Here is a 17203-nt window from a genome sequence, read left to right as displayed (position 1 = left end):
GCAGGGAACCCCGTAAATTATTATAAATGTGCATGAAATATATGGAAAATTAAGTATAAGGTCAAATTCGGTAGATTTTAACTACCATTATTGTTGTTATTATTATATTAACTAACTCCTTGGACCGCAATTTGAAAACCCCGGATCTAGAAACTTACTTCAGTATAATCTACCTACATAAACTAATTCAGATAAACCCATCACTAAACAACATATAAAAACAAAACAAAAACTGAGATCGGTCACTTAATGTCGGTGGGACAATCTTTCCCTTCATAGAGTACATTAGTGCCCGCCCACTTTTTAGCAGCATTGGTTAGTAGTAGTTGTTTTATTTCCATTCATTTTTCCCATTAGGATTTTTAGTGTTTGTTAAAGAGTTACAAGCCTTAAACCAATCCAACCAGCTACGAGGAAAATAATGACATTACAAACTTTTATTTGAAGCAAAAAAGTATTTGAAAATGATGCTTCATGGGAGTGGGCATTTCCAGCCTGCTCTTTTAGTGTGATTTAACAAAAGCTTGGAACTCGCAGTAGGTCTGTCTTTAAATGCTTAAAAGTTATCATTAAAAATCTATTTCCTTATGGAGAAAATGAATGGAGATTTACTTCCACAACCCGACTGTTTTATTCTATAAATTGGCGGTTCTTGGTCAGAATAAGCTGCAATCTGTATGCAACTTCATGCTGTTAGTCAAAAGTCTGGTGTTGTGATGGTAATATTTCCTTACCATTGACTTGATTAAAATTTATCATTGCCTTCTCCTTTCTCTCTCTGCCTGTACATCCCTTCATTTACAACTCATCTTCACGTCCTTTTCACCCCATGACTGTCTGTCTCTGTCACCTCGTTAATAATAGATGTGATTTGATGTTGCCCTGTAGCACTGAGTCTGGGCCAATCAAACAGATCTGATGTGTATTCTCGCGTTCTGCCGAATCACGCTCACTTAGTTTCAGCTCAGCACCTCATCTTCACCCTCGTTCCACTCACTTCCTCTCGCTACATTAAATTAGGAAGAAAAGTAGTCCATTTCATTAGAACTTAGTGATGGACACCTCTCAAGAAATCTAAAAATCTAAACAAATTCACTACACCATCTCCCAGCCACCTCATTACTTTGCTTTTCTTTCCTAACCGAGTCCATTCATCTGTTACTTTTTATGTACTGAATTAGTGTGTGAAGGTTAAATTATTCTACACTATGTTGCCCACTATGCTGTTGCTGTGACAACAAAGTAACTTTTTGTTTGTATAAATTAAAGAGCTTGTCGCTGGTATCAGACAACCTGACCGTAACATGCAATAAGGTTTTTTAAATGCCTGTTTTCAGGATTTATTAGATGCGATGTGGGCTACAATGTTCTGTTCATTCATCATCAACTGAAAACAGCATATAGAAAAATATTGATTCTTGGAATTTAAGAATCGGTATCGGTTCATTTAAATGAGAATCAATTCAAATTGAGAAATTTTTCCCCAGTCCTAATCTATATTAAAGTAATGTACTTGTAAACGTTAAACTTTTAGCTGAAATATAAGCCCTTAGATGTTCTGACCCAACTTCCTGGATCAGCAGGAAGAAAAATTGCACTGAAATGATGGCAAGAAATTTGCATTTGTTTCGTGGACTCTTTAAGATTATTTTTTCTAAATCTCTTGATATCATTTTTCTTTTTGTTCACTACCTCAGATTTCAATCAGTTCCTTTGGATTAAGATGGTACTTGAAGACAGATCACTCATGAAGTGTGTGTCAGGCTGAGCTGCCCCATGTCATGTCATTTAGTTCCTTGCTTTACGTTGTTGATTTATTTTGTTTCCCTTAGGGTGAGAAGGATTGGGAAAAGTATGAGGTGGCTCGTAGACTGAAGTCGTGTGTGGATGCTATCCGAACCCAGTACCAGGAGGACCTCAAGTCCAAACAGATGGGCACACGCCAGAGAGCCGTTGCCCTCTACTTTATAGACAAGGTCAGGCCACACAAGCTGCTCAGATATAATTTGTGCACATTAGAGGGCTTTCAATCATAACTGCTTTATTTTGAAAAAGACCAAAGGGTTTGAGTGTACCGGTAATCACTTCACGTCAATTAAGCTGCTTGTTGAGAATAAATACAGCAGAGAGTGAGGAGATTTCACAGAGGACAGCGTGGTGCATTTGCTATTTCTGCAGGTATACTAAGTTCTGAAAGTTACAGTATGTTTTCATAATATAATGAATTATTTATGTTAATGTCAATTTAAAGGGGTCCTATTCGCCCTTTTACGAAGTCTTGATTTGGCTTTTGGGGTGTACTAGAATGTTTTCATGCTTGATTGTTAAAAAACACATTATCTTTCACATATTTTAGATCATTACAGCTCCTCTCTCTCCCAGTCTGTCTCGAACACAGCAATTTCGATGAAGCCACCCCTTCCGAAATACGAAATGTGCTGTGATTGGTTAGCTGGCCCAGTGTCATGATTGGCACCGCGTAGCGCGTATTCTGGAAGTGTCCCGCCCCTCCATCATTTCATAATAGCAAATGTCTCAAATTACAACTTTTTCCTAATTGTGAATTCTTCTCACAATTGTGACTTGTCACAATGAAATTATATTTCACAATATGAATATTTTGGATATTTTCGGAGATATGTAATATGAATATTACATATCTCAGAATTAAAAATATTTCTTGTAAATTTGAGTATCTCATAATAGGTTTTTTTTTTTAGATCTTATAGTGTGACAAATATATATGAAACTTTTTTTTCTCAAAAAAGTGAAAATTTTTTGGAACGCAAACATCTTTTCCGCGCAAAAAAACGTGCACACACACACTCACACAAATCCTAGTTCTGTGTGGAGATACTGGATCATTCAGTACACTCAATACCATACTGCAACTTTCAGTCCACTGTCATGTCCAAACATGTTCACAAGCAGCTGAGCATTGACTCTAAGATGTTCTGAAGATCCAGTGTCATGTCTGTATGAAGCAGGTGTATGTGTGTGTTAAACTCTTCAGCTGGCTCTGAGAGCAGGTAATGAAAAGGAAGAGGGTGAGACGGCAGACACCGTGGGTTGTTGCTCACTACGCGTGGAGCACATCACTTTACACGACACACTAGATGGGCAAAAGTGTGTGGTAGAGTTCGACTTCCTGGGTAAAGATTGCATCCGCTACTACAACAAGGTTCCTGTGGCCAAAAGGGTAAGCACATTTTAAAAGTAGACAGATTGTGCTGGCTTACATTTACATTTCTTACATCTATTAACACTGGAACAACACAAGCTAAACTAAAACGCTTCCAACTGGAAATGCAAATCAAGTGCAAATTGGATTCATGGCATTTATCAATTACCTCATGTATGATAATTTTAGTCATAACAGGTGGGTTATTGTTATTTTAACACAGCTCGTAGCTGTAGAAAGTACGGTTTCTTCACTGTTCGCTAGCGCGCAGGTCAGGCTAGAGGGGCAGCGAGACGTGTGCTGTACTCAGCCGCTAGATCTTGTTTGCTTGCATAGGTTTCAAAATGTAAATGAGAACATTTGAAAGAAGCTCATCAAGTGAAAATTAATTAGTTTCTGAATATCTTGCAAGTTTATTTGGCGTCAGGCAGACTTTGCAGAAATGTCAGATATAATTGCAGGTATTGTGAAAACCGACCCCCACTTTCTCATCACCGCATTACGACATAATGAATAACAATTAAAGCCTTTGGAACTTGATGCCACATGGTCTGGAGCTGCATTACCATCAGTATGCTTCTGTTCATTTTCCTTTTTTATAGAATAACAAGTTTCTTTGAATAAACTTTTTGTATGAATGTATCCATGTTCGAAGTCTGAAATCACATGAAATATCTGGCATTCAACACCTAATTTTAGAAATTAAGGTTACGTTTACATTAATCCAGATACATATTAAAACAGCGTTTTCGTTGCGGTTCTCTGCCCACACTTCCAAAAGTTTTCATCCACACTGAAACGCTATTTTTCTGGCAGGGTCATTTTATTTAGTAAAATCTCACCATTCACTGAATTCGCACTTAATCACCATTGTATGTTTGGTCTAAAATGCAACCGCGCTCATGTTTTGCCGATTAACAGCAATTGCGATTAAATGATGTTTTCTTTGCAGGATAAGAATAGAGTACAAAGTAACATTTTAGCAACAGTGTGAAAGTGAATAGCACATAATAACTTATTTAATATTCTGTGACATTAAACTGTTATATTTTGTGAAATTAACCTTTGCAAAGATGGTCAGATTTACTTCCACTGAAGCACAAGATATTTTTTTGTATCGTCTTGAATCATGCTTGGGAACATGATCATCTGGTTTTTCGCAAACTTGAAAAAACGAACGCAAAAGGGTGAAAAGAGACTTTCTGTAATTCACATTAATTTCATTTCACTTAAACTATTTAGCTGATAATGTAATTTGTAATGAAAAATGTTGAGCTATATTAGAAAAATGCAAAAAGAAGCATTTTCGCTAATAATCTGTGAGCTTTGGACCCACATTATCTGGTCATATTTGGAGTGTTGAATATGTGATCATGTTAAGTGTTGATCTCCCCTCTGTGTGCTTATTAGACAGGAAGGTCAGCATATGAATCAATCATTACTAACATACGGCAGTGTTAAATTGTGGGAAAATATTCCAGAAATATAAATTCTGTCATTGCCTGGCGAGCGGTCTGTTTACTTTCTTCTTCATGCATTTGGCTCAAGGATAAATTGTTATTCAAATGAGACTGATTTAAAAGCACCACATCTGCTACCATTAATTAGTTTCATGCATATTTTAGCTGGTTTATTTAGTAGGAGTGGAGAAAAACAGGACTTCTGCGAAATGTCAAATATAATTGATAGTGCCTCTCCCTCTCTCTTTCCTTTCCTTTTTCTTTCTCAACCTCTGTTCTATGCATATGATAAACAAGCAAACATGTGTTTTCTGTTTTAGGTTTTCAAAAACCTTAAGCTTTTCATGGAAAACAAGCAAGGAGGAGACGACCTCTTTGATCGACTCAATGTGAGTGTAATGTTCTGAAACAGCGGCAGACAGTCATAGATTTTTCATTCTGAGGGATACGATTCTCGAGAGGCTTGCGTCATACAGGCTCACACTAAAGGATGGTAGTTTTTCTTTTCAGCTCGTTTAAAAAAAAATATTTCAGTCTTAATTTTTGCAGACAAAGGATTCTGCCCTCGCTGAAGGACAGAGAGCGAGAAAAAGAGAGAGAGACATATTGTGAGAGAAAATTGGAAAAACTGTGTGTGTGAGAGAGAGATACAGTGACAGAGAAAAATGTGTGGCCTCGATGAGGTCAGGTTGGTAATGGTGGGCCATCATGGAGGGGGAGTTAATCTATACTTTGGGCTCTTCCGATTGATATGGCGAAAGGCAGAGCAAAGGGGTGAACGAGGGAGGATGCGGCAGAGACTCTGGCCCTCTTCCACAAAGTGCTGCAAATCTTATTACATGCCGCTTTGCTTTTAAGCTGGTGTGTGTGTGTGTGTGTGTTTGTGTGTGTGTGTGTGTTTATATATGCTGCTAAAAAAAATCTTGAACTTGGCTGAACCTTCACCATTTTTATATATTCCATACAATCAGACTAATTTTTCTAGCTACATCAATTGTAACTTCTAATAAGGGGAACTTGCGTAGGTGAGTCGTCTAAAGATTTTTTCCCCAGCGTACCATAAAACAGAAGAAAATATACCATAACATGGGATGTTTTGTTTTTTGTTATTTGCTTCCTTTGAGACATGGCCACAGGGCTTGAGTCAGTCATTTCTCTTTCCAGTATTGTTTTGGATCTCTCTATTTGCCTTTTTACAAATATTTTTGGCCTTTTTTGCCAATGTCCCCAAAAGTACTTTGTCAGTTTTAGTTAACATTGGAGGATATTAGTGCAGATGTGCTCCCTGAAGTATAGTGAGGGTAAACACACACACACACACACAAACCCTTGCTTGAGTTCCTTTGAGTCACTGGGTGTCTATGGCAAGCCGTTTTGACTTTAAATCATTTGCAGGATATGAATTTGTGATATCAACAATTCAGTGTTCACTAATTAATTCAATTCAATTCACATTTGTTCGTATAGCACTTTTCACAATACACATCATTTCAAAGCAGCTTTAAAATGCTTGAGTCCACATTACAATTCAGAGTGATCTGTTATCAGAGGTGACTGCCTAAGTTATGTATTTCAGGAATATACATATACAAAACATACAGTTATCTAAAAAATGTGTTAAAATGCTAATTCTTGATATAAGGAATTTATATTTTTACTAGTAACAAGTAAGTAATTATTGATATAAAAAAATGTTTCTACTAGTAAAAATTGTATTTCTGATATGTAAAATTGGAATTTGCAGATATCAAGAATTCAAGTTTTTATTAGTGGAAATGTAATTCCTGATATCAAAAATGGCCATTGTTTACTAGTAAATTCCAATTTCTGATATCAAGAATCAGCATTTTAACTAGTGAAAATTGTAGGGCTGCACCGATATAAAAATTATGGTCGATGCTGATGACTGATAATTATTTATAATTGAAAGCCGATAACCAATATATTGGCCAATAAATCTAGATCCAAATTGTCATATACTTTTTGAGAGCCTGATAATAAAAACAAAAGTGTCAACATTAAATCCGTGTCCTAAACACACAATTATAATAATGTTCTCATTATAATTAATTAATTAATAATAGTCTTGGCCTATATGACAGACCTGCGCTGCACATAATTCACTTAACTCTATTTTCCTTTTTTGAAATTATTCCAATAATTTTTCAAGCAATTCAAAACCATCATGGTGAACAGTGTGCATCTGAAGTGTTTCGGCTGAAGGAAATGATCCATTATTTATCAGATTTAATACATCAGCCAAATTTTCTTATTGGGCCTATAACGATAACATTAAAAGTGAACATATATCGGCCGATGCTGATATGGTGGCCGATGTATTATGCATCCCTAGAAAATAAAAAAATTTCATTTCACAAATTTATATCCTGCGAATGATTAAGTTAAAACGGCTTGCCATGGGGCGTACTAACCCAAATGTAACAGTGTACCTTGGTGTACAGAGCTGAACAGACCGACATGTTCAACGTGCTTCAAGTGCCTTCCCAAGCAGTGGTTGACATGCTAGCACACAACTGGTGTCATTAGCATTTAGTACCTTTAAAGATATCACATCTTGCTTCATTTAGAATGCAGATGCGTGTGACACCTTCCCCTGGGTCACACAAAATTTCTGTGACCCAGGAGTGAATATATATATTTTCAGTACTTTTGAGTTTTAAAAGAAAAGTGAGATATCAGACTCAAACTCTAAATTGAAAAATCCTATAAGTGTGCATGCACTTGTTGGTCGTGGAGCTTGTCTGCGAGGCCTTTTTAAGACGCTCATCTTTAAGATGTAGCAGCAGATTTAATGGATATGTTTTCTTTATGTCTGGAACATACAGCCCATGCTCCGGCACTCATAAATCCATTAAAGTTGGTACGAATTTCTGATGTCTTTGGTGGGGGGTGGGGGGGAGCTTGCTCTTTTGAGAACTGCTCTTGTTTTGTGTGTATTATATTTATTTCTAGACAATCAAGGCAAAAGCGCCATCTAGGGGTTTCGAGTGAAGGTGGTTAGTAAAATATTGTGATTTCTGCTTTTGTGTGTGAACACTACCTTTTAATATCTTTTTTTTTTTGTCTACACAGACTCAAGTGCTGAATAAACACCTGAGTTCCCTCATGCCAGGTTTGACTGCAAAGGTTTTTAGGACATACAACGCCTCTATAACCCTGCAGCAACAGCTGAAAGAACTCAGCAACAGTGAGTGCCTTGTTTTTCTGCCTCTCTTTCTCTCTCCCCTTTTCTTCTAGCATTCTATCAGTCAAACTTCAAGTGAATATTCAGCTTCAAGACAACTTGTACAAATTCCAGATGTTTGGCCATGCCGTCAGTATGGATGTGAATTAGAGACATTTGCTAAAAACTCAAATATGATGCCAATATGGATTGCTGTCAGAGTGTTGGAAAAACAAAACTTACATTTTGACAGGAACATATGGATATTGTTAGTATGAATGTGTCTAAACTCAAGCGAGTGACATTATAATCAACCAAGTTTCTAGTCTGCGAGCGTGCAGCGTGACTGGCCGCAGTTTCACATCAGTGTTTGAGTCTGGAGTTCATTGCAAGCTCACTGATTGTCCATCAGGGTTATTATAGTTTTCATTTTTTTGTATAACTTAATTATTATACAGTTTTAACATGCATTTATTATACAGTCTTTTTAATTTACTTACATTTCTATTTGTATTAATCAATTGAACTATTTTATTCCTGTTATTTTCAAAGTTTAGCTTAATTTGATTAGTTTTTAATTCGTTTTTATTTTAGTTTTAATTTTAATATTTTAGGGCTGCTTAAGTTAATGTTCATCCATTTCTCAGCACAGTCTAGTGCTATTGCTGTGGAGAGTTTTTGTAATATACCATGTATTTAAAACAATTTGAATTATTTTATTTTAGCTTTGGTGTCGTGAAAATAGTTTAATCCCAGTTAAACTTAGTTTAGTTTAAGTAGCTTAACTAAAAATAAATGTTTACATTGAGTTTTGTTTGAGTTTTTCCTATGGCACTGCCCATAAATCAGATGCATGGAGCCCAAACCACAAAGTCTAAGCTATAAACTGCTCAAACATTTGGATTCAGTCAGACTTTGTCAGATTAGAAAGTTTTAAATGCTTTTATGTTTGTTCAGGAAAACCCTATATTGCAAAATACTTTACATATATAAGTGTTTAGTGCAAATTATTTGAACCACTAATCTGATGTGGACAATATATATAACAACTCGTTCAAATTACTAACAGTAAAACTAACTGTTAAATAATTATGTTTATATACTAACTGTTAAATAAGGATGTATATATATATATATATATATATATATATATATATATATAATCCTTATTTAACAGTATATATATAAACTAGACTGTGCTAGACGGACTGGGACTTGTCACATATATATTGTTTGTGTGTGTGTATACATATACAACTGTAAAAACAAATCACCATATTTTTTATCACTTTTTTTTACTATATTATTATATTACTGTCTGGCAAAACGAGCTGTTTTTCTTTGTTTGCCATAGTCATAAATTGTTAGAACAAAGACTGTTTATTAACATGGAAGAGATCGCTGGATGACGGACATGTTCTAGCTGTGTAAATAGGATTCTCATCATTAATTACTGAATTGTGTTTTTGCGCTAATGAGACTTATGTTTGTTTGTGGGTAGTGTAACTATCTGAGTATCTCTAGAGCGTGTGTGTGTGTGTGTGTGTGTGTGTGTGTGTGTGTGTGTGTGTGTGTAATGCTGGGGTTGGTGTGATGTGTGTGTATTGCTGAGGTGTCTGAGCGCTGCTGGGAGGGAATCTGTTTTCTGCATCCGCTACAAGCTCTAATTAAATCAGCTCAGTGTGTGTTAGGGTCTCGCCCATCAGGTGCCCAGTGCTGTGTGTGGAAGTGGTCCGCATGTTGGCTTGTAATTTACACATTTACACAGAGACGCTTGTTTAAAAACCTAGAATTATCCAATTGAACCATTTTCAGCTCTGTATTTCTTTCACGTTAGAAGCATTACAATACTTATTAATATTCTATTAGAATGAAAATGTTAATTATAATGAACATAATAAATGCTTTTTAAGAATGTGTAGGTGATTATTTCAATCCAAAGTTAAAAGAAAAAAAAATTGTATTGAAGGGAATGAAGCCTTGTTTTATAGCTATTAAGAATTAATTTATAATTATTTATTACTATAATGTGAATATCTCATTCTTATTTTAATGGGGGGGGGGGGGATTTCTGGGATAAATGTATTATATTTAAATGAATACTTTATGTACTGCCTTAAGTTACATTTTAATTTTAAAATCATTGTATTCAAATCAGGGTCATTATCATTAACTAAAACTATTAAAATATTTCTGTTTATTTAAATAAATTTATAATAAAATATAAATATAAGTTGAAAACTAAAATGAAAATTAGAAATGTTGCCTTGGCAATAAACTGAAATGTAAAAGTTGAAGCACTAAAATTATTAAATGAAAATTAATGAAAACTAAAACTAACTATAACTGAAATAGAAATAAAATGAATTATACCTAAATAGCAATACTTATTAAAAAAATCAACTGACAAAAGCAAATGACAAAATCAATGAAAATTAATAATGACTATTATAAGAATATTATAATTAAACTAAAATAGCACTGATTCGAATAGGATGATTACAGTAATAAAAATAACCTTTTTAATTATACAGAATACTACTTTTTGGGAGGGGTGAAATATGATATGTTCTTTTTTTTGTATCATTTTGGGTTACACTTTATTTTAAGTTGACGTAGTTACATTGTACTTAGTACTAGTAGTAATGTTAATGAGTAATTGTTTTAAATCGTTATTTTGTTCAAATAGATGACATGATTACTCTGAAGGAGGAATCTAACATTTAAATGCATATGTGACTCTCAACATATCTTCTCACTCTCTCTCGTTCTGTATGTGTGTGTTAATGTGTCATTCTTACTACAGTGAAGGATAATGCGGTGGAGAAGTTGCTCTCTTACAACAGGGCAAACCGTGCGGTTGCAATTCTATGTAACCATCAGCGGGCGCCGCCAAAGACCTTCGATCAATCTATGGCTAACCTGCAGGCAAAGGTACTGGAGATATGAGACTGAATAGTAAAATAAGAAACATTTAAAAAAACATGAAAGAAATGTTTAAATATAATGCTGTTGTATTAGGTTTGTTTTTCCTCTCTTCTCTTGCTCATTTTAGATTGACAGCAGGAAAGAGCAGCTGGACTTGGCTAAGAAAGAGCTAAAACAGGCCAAGAAAGAAGCCAAAGGGAGCTCAGACAACAAGCTGCTCATGTCAGTATCTCATTCCAGAAAAGCAGCATTTATTTGCTCGTCCAGCCTTTGGAATGGTTTATATACATGAGTATGGTATACTGTGTTTGTGTTCAGTGTGGTGGAGAAGAAGAAGAAAGCTGTGCAGAGGTGTGAGGAACAGCTGCTGAAGATGGAGGTTCAGGCTACAGACAGAGAGGAGAACAAACAGATCGCCCTGGGCACCTCCAAACTCAACTACCTGGATCCACGCATCACCGTGGCCTGGTGATGATGTCACACTCAGACATGCTATACTGATAGTTTTGTTATATATTATATCAAGATTATTATTTCAGTGTTTTACTTTATTTTCTGCTTCTAGGTGTAAGAACATGGAGGTGACGCTGGATAAAATTTACAACAAAACCCTAAGGGATAAGTTTGCCTGGGCTGTCGACATGACTGAACATGACTTTGTGTTCTGAGTAGGATTTGTTCATTTTCAATTCAACCCAATGTTTTATGCAAACATATATTTTAATCGAAACCGTTAACTGAATTTTGCAGCCATGTTCTTTGGTGATATTGTTGGCACTTTTTGTATTGTTTTTTTTTTTTATATATATACATATATATTGTTTAATCAAATTCCGCTGTTCTATATTATTTTAAGAGTTCAATAAATGTTCATTCCTTGTAGGGAAACCTTTTAAATCCTTTTTATGTAAATGACCACAACAGTTTTTTGGGAGACAAAATTTTTTACATTTAACCTCAAAATCAGAAAGAAATTAAAATACAAGGTTATTTTTGACCATAAGTATATTTTGTTGTTGTTGCTGCAGTGTGACATTATCACAATTATTCGAATTATAATTATGTGAAAAATAATACAGTAATGAAAGCCTTCTGGTCCAGAATTAATTTTAATAGATGTTCTTCGTATATTATTATTATTAAAAACACCATTAAATTCTGTGACATATACTGGCATGATGTATGAATACTTTTCAATTTAATGTGAACTATTATTGAATTATTGAGTTAAAATATTATTTTTTTATTATCTTGGGGCAAAATGCCCAGACAGATTTTTTTGAGACTGATCTGTTTAGATCCAGTGTAATTCACCAATATACATCACTACAACTCTTTTTCCTGATTTAAAATAAGATATTTCATGGAAAAAAAAAAAACTAAAAGTGATTGTCTTTGATAATGGTGACTTGACTATAATTTCTAAGGTGTTGCGGCATTAATCATCAACTTACCCAGCTTACATATTGACCAATTATAATATAGTAATTTTACATTTCCAAGAATTCACCCTGTTAGTGTATTTGAGGCATTCACTTACATTTTATCATTTGCATGTCAAGATGTTTCTTCGACATATCTATCTTGCCCCTGCCAGTAAATAAATATAGGTAAAATAGTGAATGGTTTAATCTACCAATATAGAGAGATGAGGGCACAGGTTTTTAGAAACAACTTTAATTCAACAAGAAATTTATTTGAACAGGAATGGTGTTAGGTTGGCACTCGGGCTAGTGCTGTTATTACAGTAACGCAGGGTTCGTTTCTACAGTTGGATGTCATGTTAAAAAGTTCTTTGCAGTCCATTAAGCAAAAAGGAAAAAAGGGTAGCATACAGTCACAGCATTAAGACTGACTTGAATTCCTGCTAAATATTTTAAAAAAGCATCACATCAAACCAAAATATGTTAGTCACCATCGAGAAAATCTTGCTGCTCCTGAATAGTGTGTATAGTGTCTTCTCGGCACCCTGTGAAAGATAAGTGCATTTTACTACAGTATGCCAGAATTAAAGGCCATTTAGAATCAAACATTCACATCAAACCTAAAGTACTTTTAAGCAATAGAAATCAAATTAAACTACCTCTACTAGGAGGCCTCTCCTCCCTCTTTGACCTTGTTCTCTCCTTCATTCTCTTCCACTCCTGCCTGAGTCATCAGGTCTGCTATGTTCTTCTCTAGATCATCGATGCGAGTGCTCATTTCATCAAGTGAATCTTGTTAAGGAAGATGGGAACTAGTACAGGTGATTAACCCACATATTAAGTGAGAGGCTAAAGGAATATTTGCTTATGATTTTGATTTGTAAACAAAAGGGTGTATTCTGAACTTCCAATCTAATAGTACTGAATTAAAACATTCACGCATTTTGTATTTTTGTGGACTTTAGGCGATAGGATTTTGAATGTGGTTGTTGTAAATGCTGTAAATTCTGGTTCTGTGAAAATGTGGAGCTTTCAGCAGAGATTTAGCATAAGATGCCGACCGTCCTGTTCAATAATGGTGGTTGTGGCATTTTAATGGTTAAAAACCTGGATTAATCTATACAATATTGACAGTTTGACCTGCCTCACATTTATACACCCGGGGCCGTATTCACAAAACATTGGAAGGCTAAAAGTAGCTCCTTAGTTGCAGATTTAAGAGAAACTCTAAAATTAGGACCGACACACCCATTATTTTTAAGAGTATTTCACAAAGCATTTTAGTGTTAAAACTAGCCCGTAAATCTATGACACGTTAGTAGTCAAGAGGACTCCTAAGTCACTAAGACAAAATCACAAACAATCTTAATGGCTGTTGCTGGCAATCCGCCCAAAGACACTGTACACCATTGAGCCTTGGGTGCTGAACTTTTTTTTCATAAATGCAATAAAAAATTTTACTTATAGATTTTAATCCACGATTAAACACCAAAAATAAATCTTTATTAAATAAATAAATTGTGAATACCAGTGGCAGTTTGTACGATTTCACACAAAGTGATCGAATAAAGTAAATATATAAGCGTATTTGGTGTGCTGTCTAAGGGGATCGAGGCCTCCGAGCTTGAAATTTTGCCCAAACCCAGAGTTCTCCCCATTATATCCCCAGCCGAGAGTGAGGAACGGGGTAGCGGAGGGATGCAGAAAACAGTCGTGGAACAGGTGAGTCAGCTGTCTGTATATGTGTGTGTATATCTATATACACCTCCTCTCAAGCTATTTAGATTGAACATGCTCCTCCTGAATTTTGTTTATAAAACATAACTTGAATTCTGCAATCTCTGTGAGATGCTGACAAATAGTTGAATATTGACTAGTTTAATTAGTGACACTTAATTTGAATATGGCAACATTTTTTATTTTAAAACCTTTATTTGAATTCTACAATATATCTGATTAATGACAGAGACCCAATTCTATGACAGAGACGACGACTCTATCAGCCAATCACCGTGGTCATAGTTAGTAGTGTGGTGACATCATCCATAGCAACGAGGTCAACCCTGCCCTTACTCTTAGCTTAAGACTTCTCACTATTCCTTAGTAAAAGCTAGTCTCAGTAGCTTTGTGAATAAGTTTTAAGAAAAAAATCTTAACTAAGAACTTTTACTTTCATTTTAGTAGTGGTAAGATAAAATGTCTCTGAGCTCTAGATACTGAACCCTGAATAACACCGTGAACTCATGCTGGCACATAGATTTGAGCCAGAATAAATCTCATGGTATAGATCTTTTTCAGAGCAGCGCCGTGACAGGTATGAAAGCGAGGCTGAGGGGGATAGACTTGTAGTGTCCGCTGTAAAAAACTGTATAAAGCTCCAAGATAAGTTATTTTTCACAGCTCAAGTTGTCTGGAGTTTTTTTGTCTACTGATTTTTTTTTTTAAGATAAATTTGCAGTGTTTTTTCAGCAGACAAATCCAAAAACATTCAATAACAGTACAACCCATTGAAGAGATGTCCATCCCTCACAGCCTCGTTTTTTTATTCCTGTTAAAAATCAAAGATGACGATGCTGTGAATAAGGCCAATTCAATCATGCTTTGGTAAATCTTCATTATGACATTAAAAGTCATAAGACATAGTAAGTGATATTTATAAGATGAAAAAAAAAATCACGCAAGTCATTAAGAGAGTAAAATTCAGGGTAACACTTTAAGGTCCAATTCTCACTATCAACTAGGCTAGTTGGTTATTAGCATGCATATAACTAGGATATTGGCTGTTTATTAGTACTTATAAATCACATATTGATGCATTATTCTACATCCTTTTATCCTACCCAATACCTAAACTTAGCAACTACCCCACTAACTATCAATGAGCAGTAATTAGGAGTTTGAGGCAAAAGTAGTCCGTAAATAATGAGAAGTGGACCCTAATCTAAACTGTGCCCAAACTCAAAATATGACATTCAACTTAAATTTTAATCATTACTTTTTAAGTCACCATTTCGATTCATTGACAATTTAAACTGCATCTCAATTATAACTTATGTCATTATGATTTACAAAAGCTTGCTTTTTCTATTCTTATGTGGGGGAAATGAGCTTCCAATACCATTTAAATAATAAAGCAGATATGCTAAATATGAAGTAACCTCACTTAAACGCCTCTAAATAGCATACTGTGATCTTAAATTTTGAAGTATATCGGAGACTAACTTACTGGTGCCTATTTAGAAAAACTCTATAGCTCTATAAAAAACAGGAAAGGATATTTCTTCCGATGATCTGGTCTGACATTGTCTGGAACTTATCCTGCATCTGCTGCAGCAACGTCTGCACCTGTTAGGGAAAACATGCATTTAATCTAGCGTGTATAAATGCACAAAGATACGTAAATATGTTCAAATAAAATATTATAACAAATAAATCTGCTTCATTAAAACACATCAATAATATTATCCAAAACAATATCTAATTCGAAACGTTAAACGAAGTTTGTATCGCATCAAAATAATTAAGTAGAACAGATAAACATGGCCTAGCATTAGCCTAGCTTCGCAAACCATAACAATTTCGTTCATTTTCAAACCTACCACTGCTGTGAGATCCTGAACCGATTTCGGGTCTGTTTCGGCCATTTTTATTTTTTAATAAATAGAGTTGTACAACAGCAAAATATGTTTATTCTTCTTAAAATTGTGTATCCTCGCAGCTCTTTGCTTTCTAAAAAATCAGCTGTTGGCCAAATCACGGAATCGTGACAAATATCGCGAGATTTTAGAAACCTCTCGGTGAGAGATTACCTCAGCTGCAGGCACGCAATTCTGCTTCTGGCGTGATCAGACAGACGCGCAGAAGCAGGGCAGCTGCCTGCTCATCCAAAAGATCCAGTCATTTCATCTAATAAAACCAGCGACAAATTACAGCAGGATATGCCAGAATTTTGTACAATGATTCAGCTGATTTAGTTGCTAAATGACAAAAATGGTTGTTTTGTTCACTTATTTATTTTTACATTAGGTGTAGGAGAGGCATGAGATTACCAAAGTCTTTAGGCTATTTGATAGAGATATGTTGGCCTTTAAGCAGTTTTAAAGTCAAACTTAAGAAGACTATGCAAATGGGGAAATAAAAAAATATAGATTGGACGATAAGTTATTTTTCTAAAAGACGTTGTGGGCATTTGTTAATTGTCATATTTTTTCAGTGTATAAAGGATATAGCCTAAAAGGGCCGCTGTTTTGTTGTTGTGACGTTAAACTTTACTGTCAAAATGAGAACAATGGTAGCGCTATATTTGGTTTGATAAGATCTAGTGGTATTCTCCCTGTTTATTTATTTTTCCCTCTTCCTCTGTAACATGACCGATGAAAGCTGCGCGCGGCCAAACCCACATCTCCAAACCGCATCAGCCTGATTTAGACTAGATGAGACAACATTATGCTCATGGGTGTGCTGCTATTATAAGGCAAGTTGTCAAACAAGTCTTCGCCCGAAATAAGGTATGCTTACTTACGTTTTTTTTTTAAACTTCTTTAATCAAGCTGTTACAGTAAAGCGAAACCTGCTGAATATGCAGAGAGTTTTGAGTAGCCTATAGTGCTTAAATCTTTCGCGGTGCATGCATGATATTGCTGATCTGAGGGTTCATAAAACGCGATACTGAATTAATAATGTTCACTCTGATTGATCAGGTTCACTTTTTTGACCAAGACAAAACATGCAGATAAATTAGGCTATATATCCAGCGTATCTGAGTCGTTTATCCATATCCTCCTTCAGTTTAACGAATCGTTCTTTTGAGTCGGATCTTTTTCGATGAATCGTTTAAACAGATTTAGTTAACGATTCGAACTGATTCGGTAAATGCGGTTCTCGATTTAAAATTAGTGAATCTTTCGTAAACCGGATAGCCATTGTCCCATTTGTAATGGCTCGAGAACCAATGAGTGAGATTATAGAACGTAGACCTACTGGTAAGGCGAAAAGTTACTTTAATTGGCAAATAAAATAAAGTGAC

General features: G+C 35.2%; 3 protein-coding genes across 11 annotated transcripts in view; 2 read left to right on the top strand and 1 right to left on the bottom strand.

Annotated features, from left to right (window-relative positions):
* LOC143696815 (DNA topoisomerase I, mitochondrial) overlaps positions 1-11635 on the top strand; it is a 39168-nt gene extending 27533 nt beyond the window's left edge. For all 3 annotated transcript variants that reach the window (XM_077193531.1, XM_077193532.1, XM_077193533.1), the window contains 8 exons: positions 1833-1976; positions 3014-3199; positions 4962-5030; positions 7735-7849; positions 10632-10759; positions 10881-10975; positions 11072-11221; positions 11319-11635. In XM_077193531.1, coding sequence (XP_077049646.1) covers positions 1833-1976; positions 3014-3199; positions 4962-5030; positions 7735-7849; positions 10632-10759; positions 10881-10975; positions 11072-11221; positions 11319-11421 — 990 coding nt within the window. In that variant the 3' untranslated portion in view covers positions 11422-11635. The remainder of the gene's footprint in view (positions 1-1832; positions 1977-3013; positions 3200-4961; positions 5031-7734; positions 7850-10631; positions 10760-10880; positions 10976-11071; positions 11222-11318) is intronic.
* Positions 11636-12414: 779 nt separating this feature from the next.
* Positions 12415-15974, bottom strand: hsbp1b (heat shock factor binding protein 1b). Its single transcript, XM_077193548.1, has 4 exons — positions 15777-15974; positions 15456-15522; positions 12837-12963; positions 12415-12722 (listed from the first exon to the last, which is right to left on the bottom strand). The coding sequence occupies exons 1-3, from the start codon at positions 15819-15821 to the stop codon at positions 12842-12844; spliced, it is 234 nt and encodes a 77-aa protein (XP_077049663.1). The 5' UTR covers positions 15822-15974; the 3' UTR covers positions 12415-12722; positions 12837-12841.
* A 451-nt stretch (positions 15975-16425) lies between these two features.
* The window catches only part of LOC143696818 (solute carrier family 66 member 2), a 53471-nt gene continuing 52693 nt past the window's right edge, over positions 16426-17203 (top strand). For 2 of the 7 annotated variants that reach the window (XM_077193547.1, XM_077193545.1), the window contains exon 1: positions 16427-16685. The gene's annotated coding sequence lies outside the window, so the exon portion shown is untranslated. Of the gene's footprint in view, positions 16686-17102; positions 17160-17203 lie in introns of those variants that run through there. The other 5 variants (XM_077193541.1, XM_077193544.1, XM_077193546.1 and 2 more) reach the window with 4 other exon arrangements.

This window comes from Siphateles boraxobius, unplaced genomic scaffold (assembly GCF_051911475.1).
Source record: "Siphateles boraxobius isolate OS27281-9 unplaced genomic scaffold, OSU_SipBor_1 31, whole genome shotgun sequence".
Classification (NCBI taxonomy): Eukaryota; Metazoa; Chordata; class Actinopteri; order Cypriniformes; family Leuciscidae; genus Siphateles; species Siphateles boraxobius.
The sequence above is the reverse complement of the archived record's forward strand: the minus strand, read 5'-3'. Positions and strand labels throughout refer to the sequence as shown.

What these genes read in the sequence shown, in the direction of transcription:
- hsbp1b (XM_077193548.1), bottom strand. Translation starts at nt 15,821, where the DNA reads ATGGCCGAAACAGACCCGAAATCGGTTCAGGATCTCACAGCAGTG. An exon ending in TTCAGGATCTCACAGCAGTG is followed by an intron (nt 15,523 to 15,776) that starts GTAGGTTTGAAA and finishes TTTCCCTAACAG; the next exon opens with GTGCAGACGTTGCTGCAGCA. An exon ending in AGACCAGATCATCGGAAGAA is followed by an intron (nt 12,964 to 15,455) that starts ATATCCTTTCCT and finishes AACAAGATTCAC; the next exon opens with TTGATGAAATGAGCACTCGC.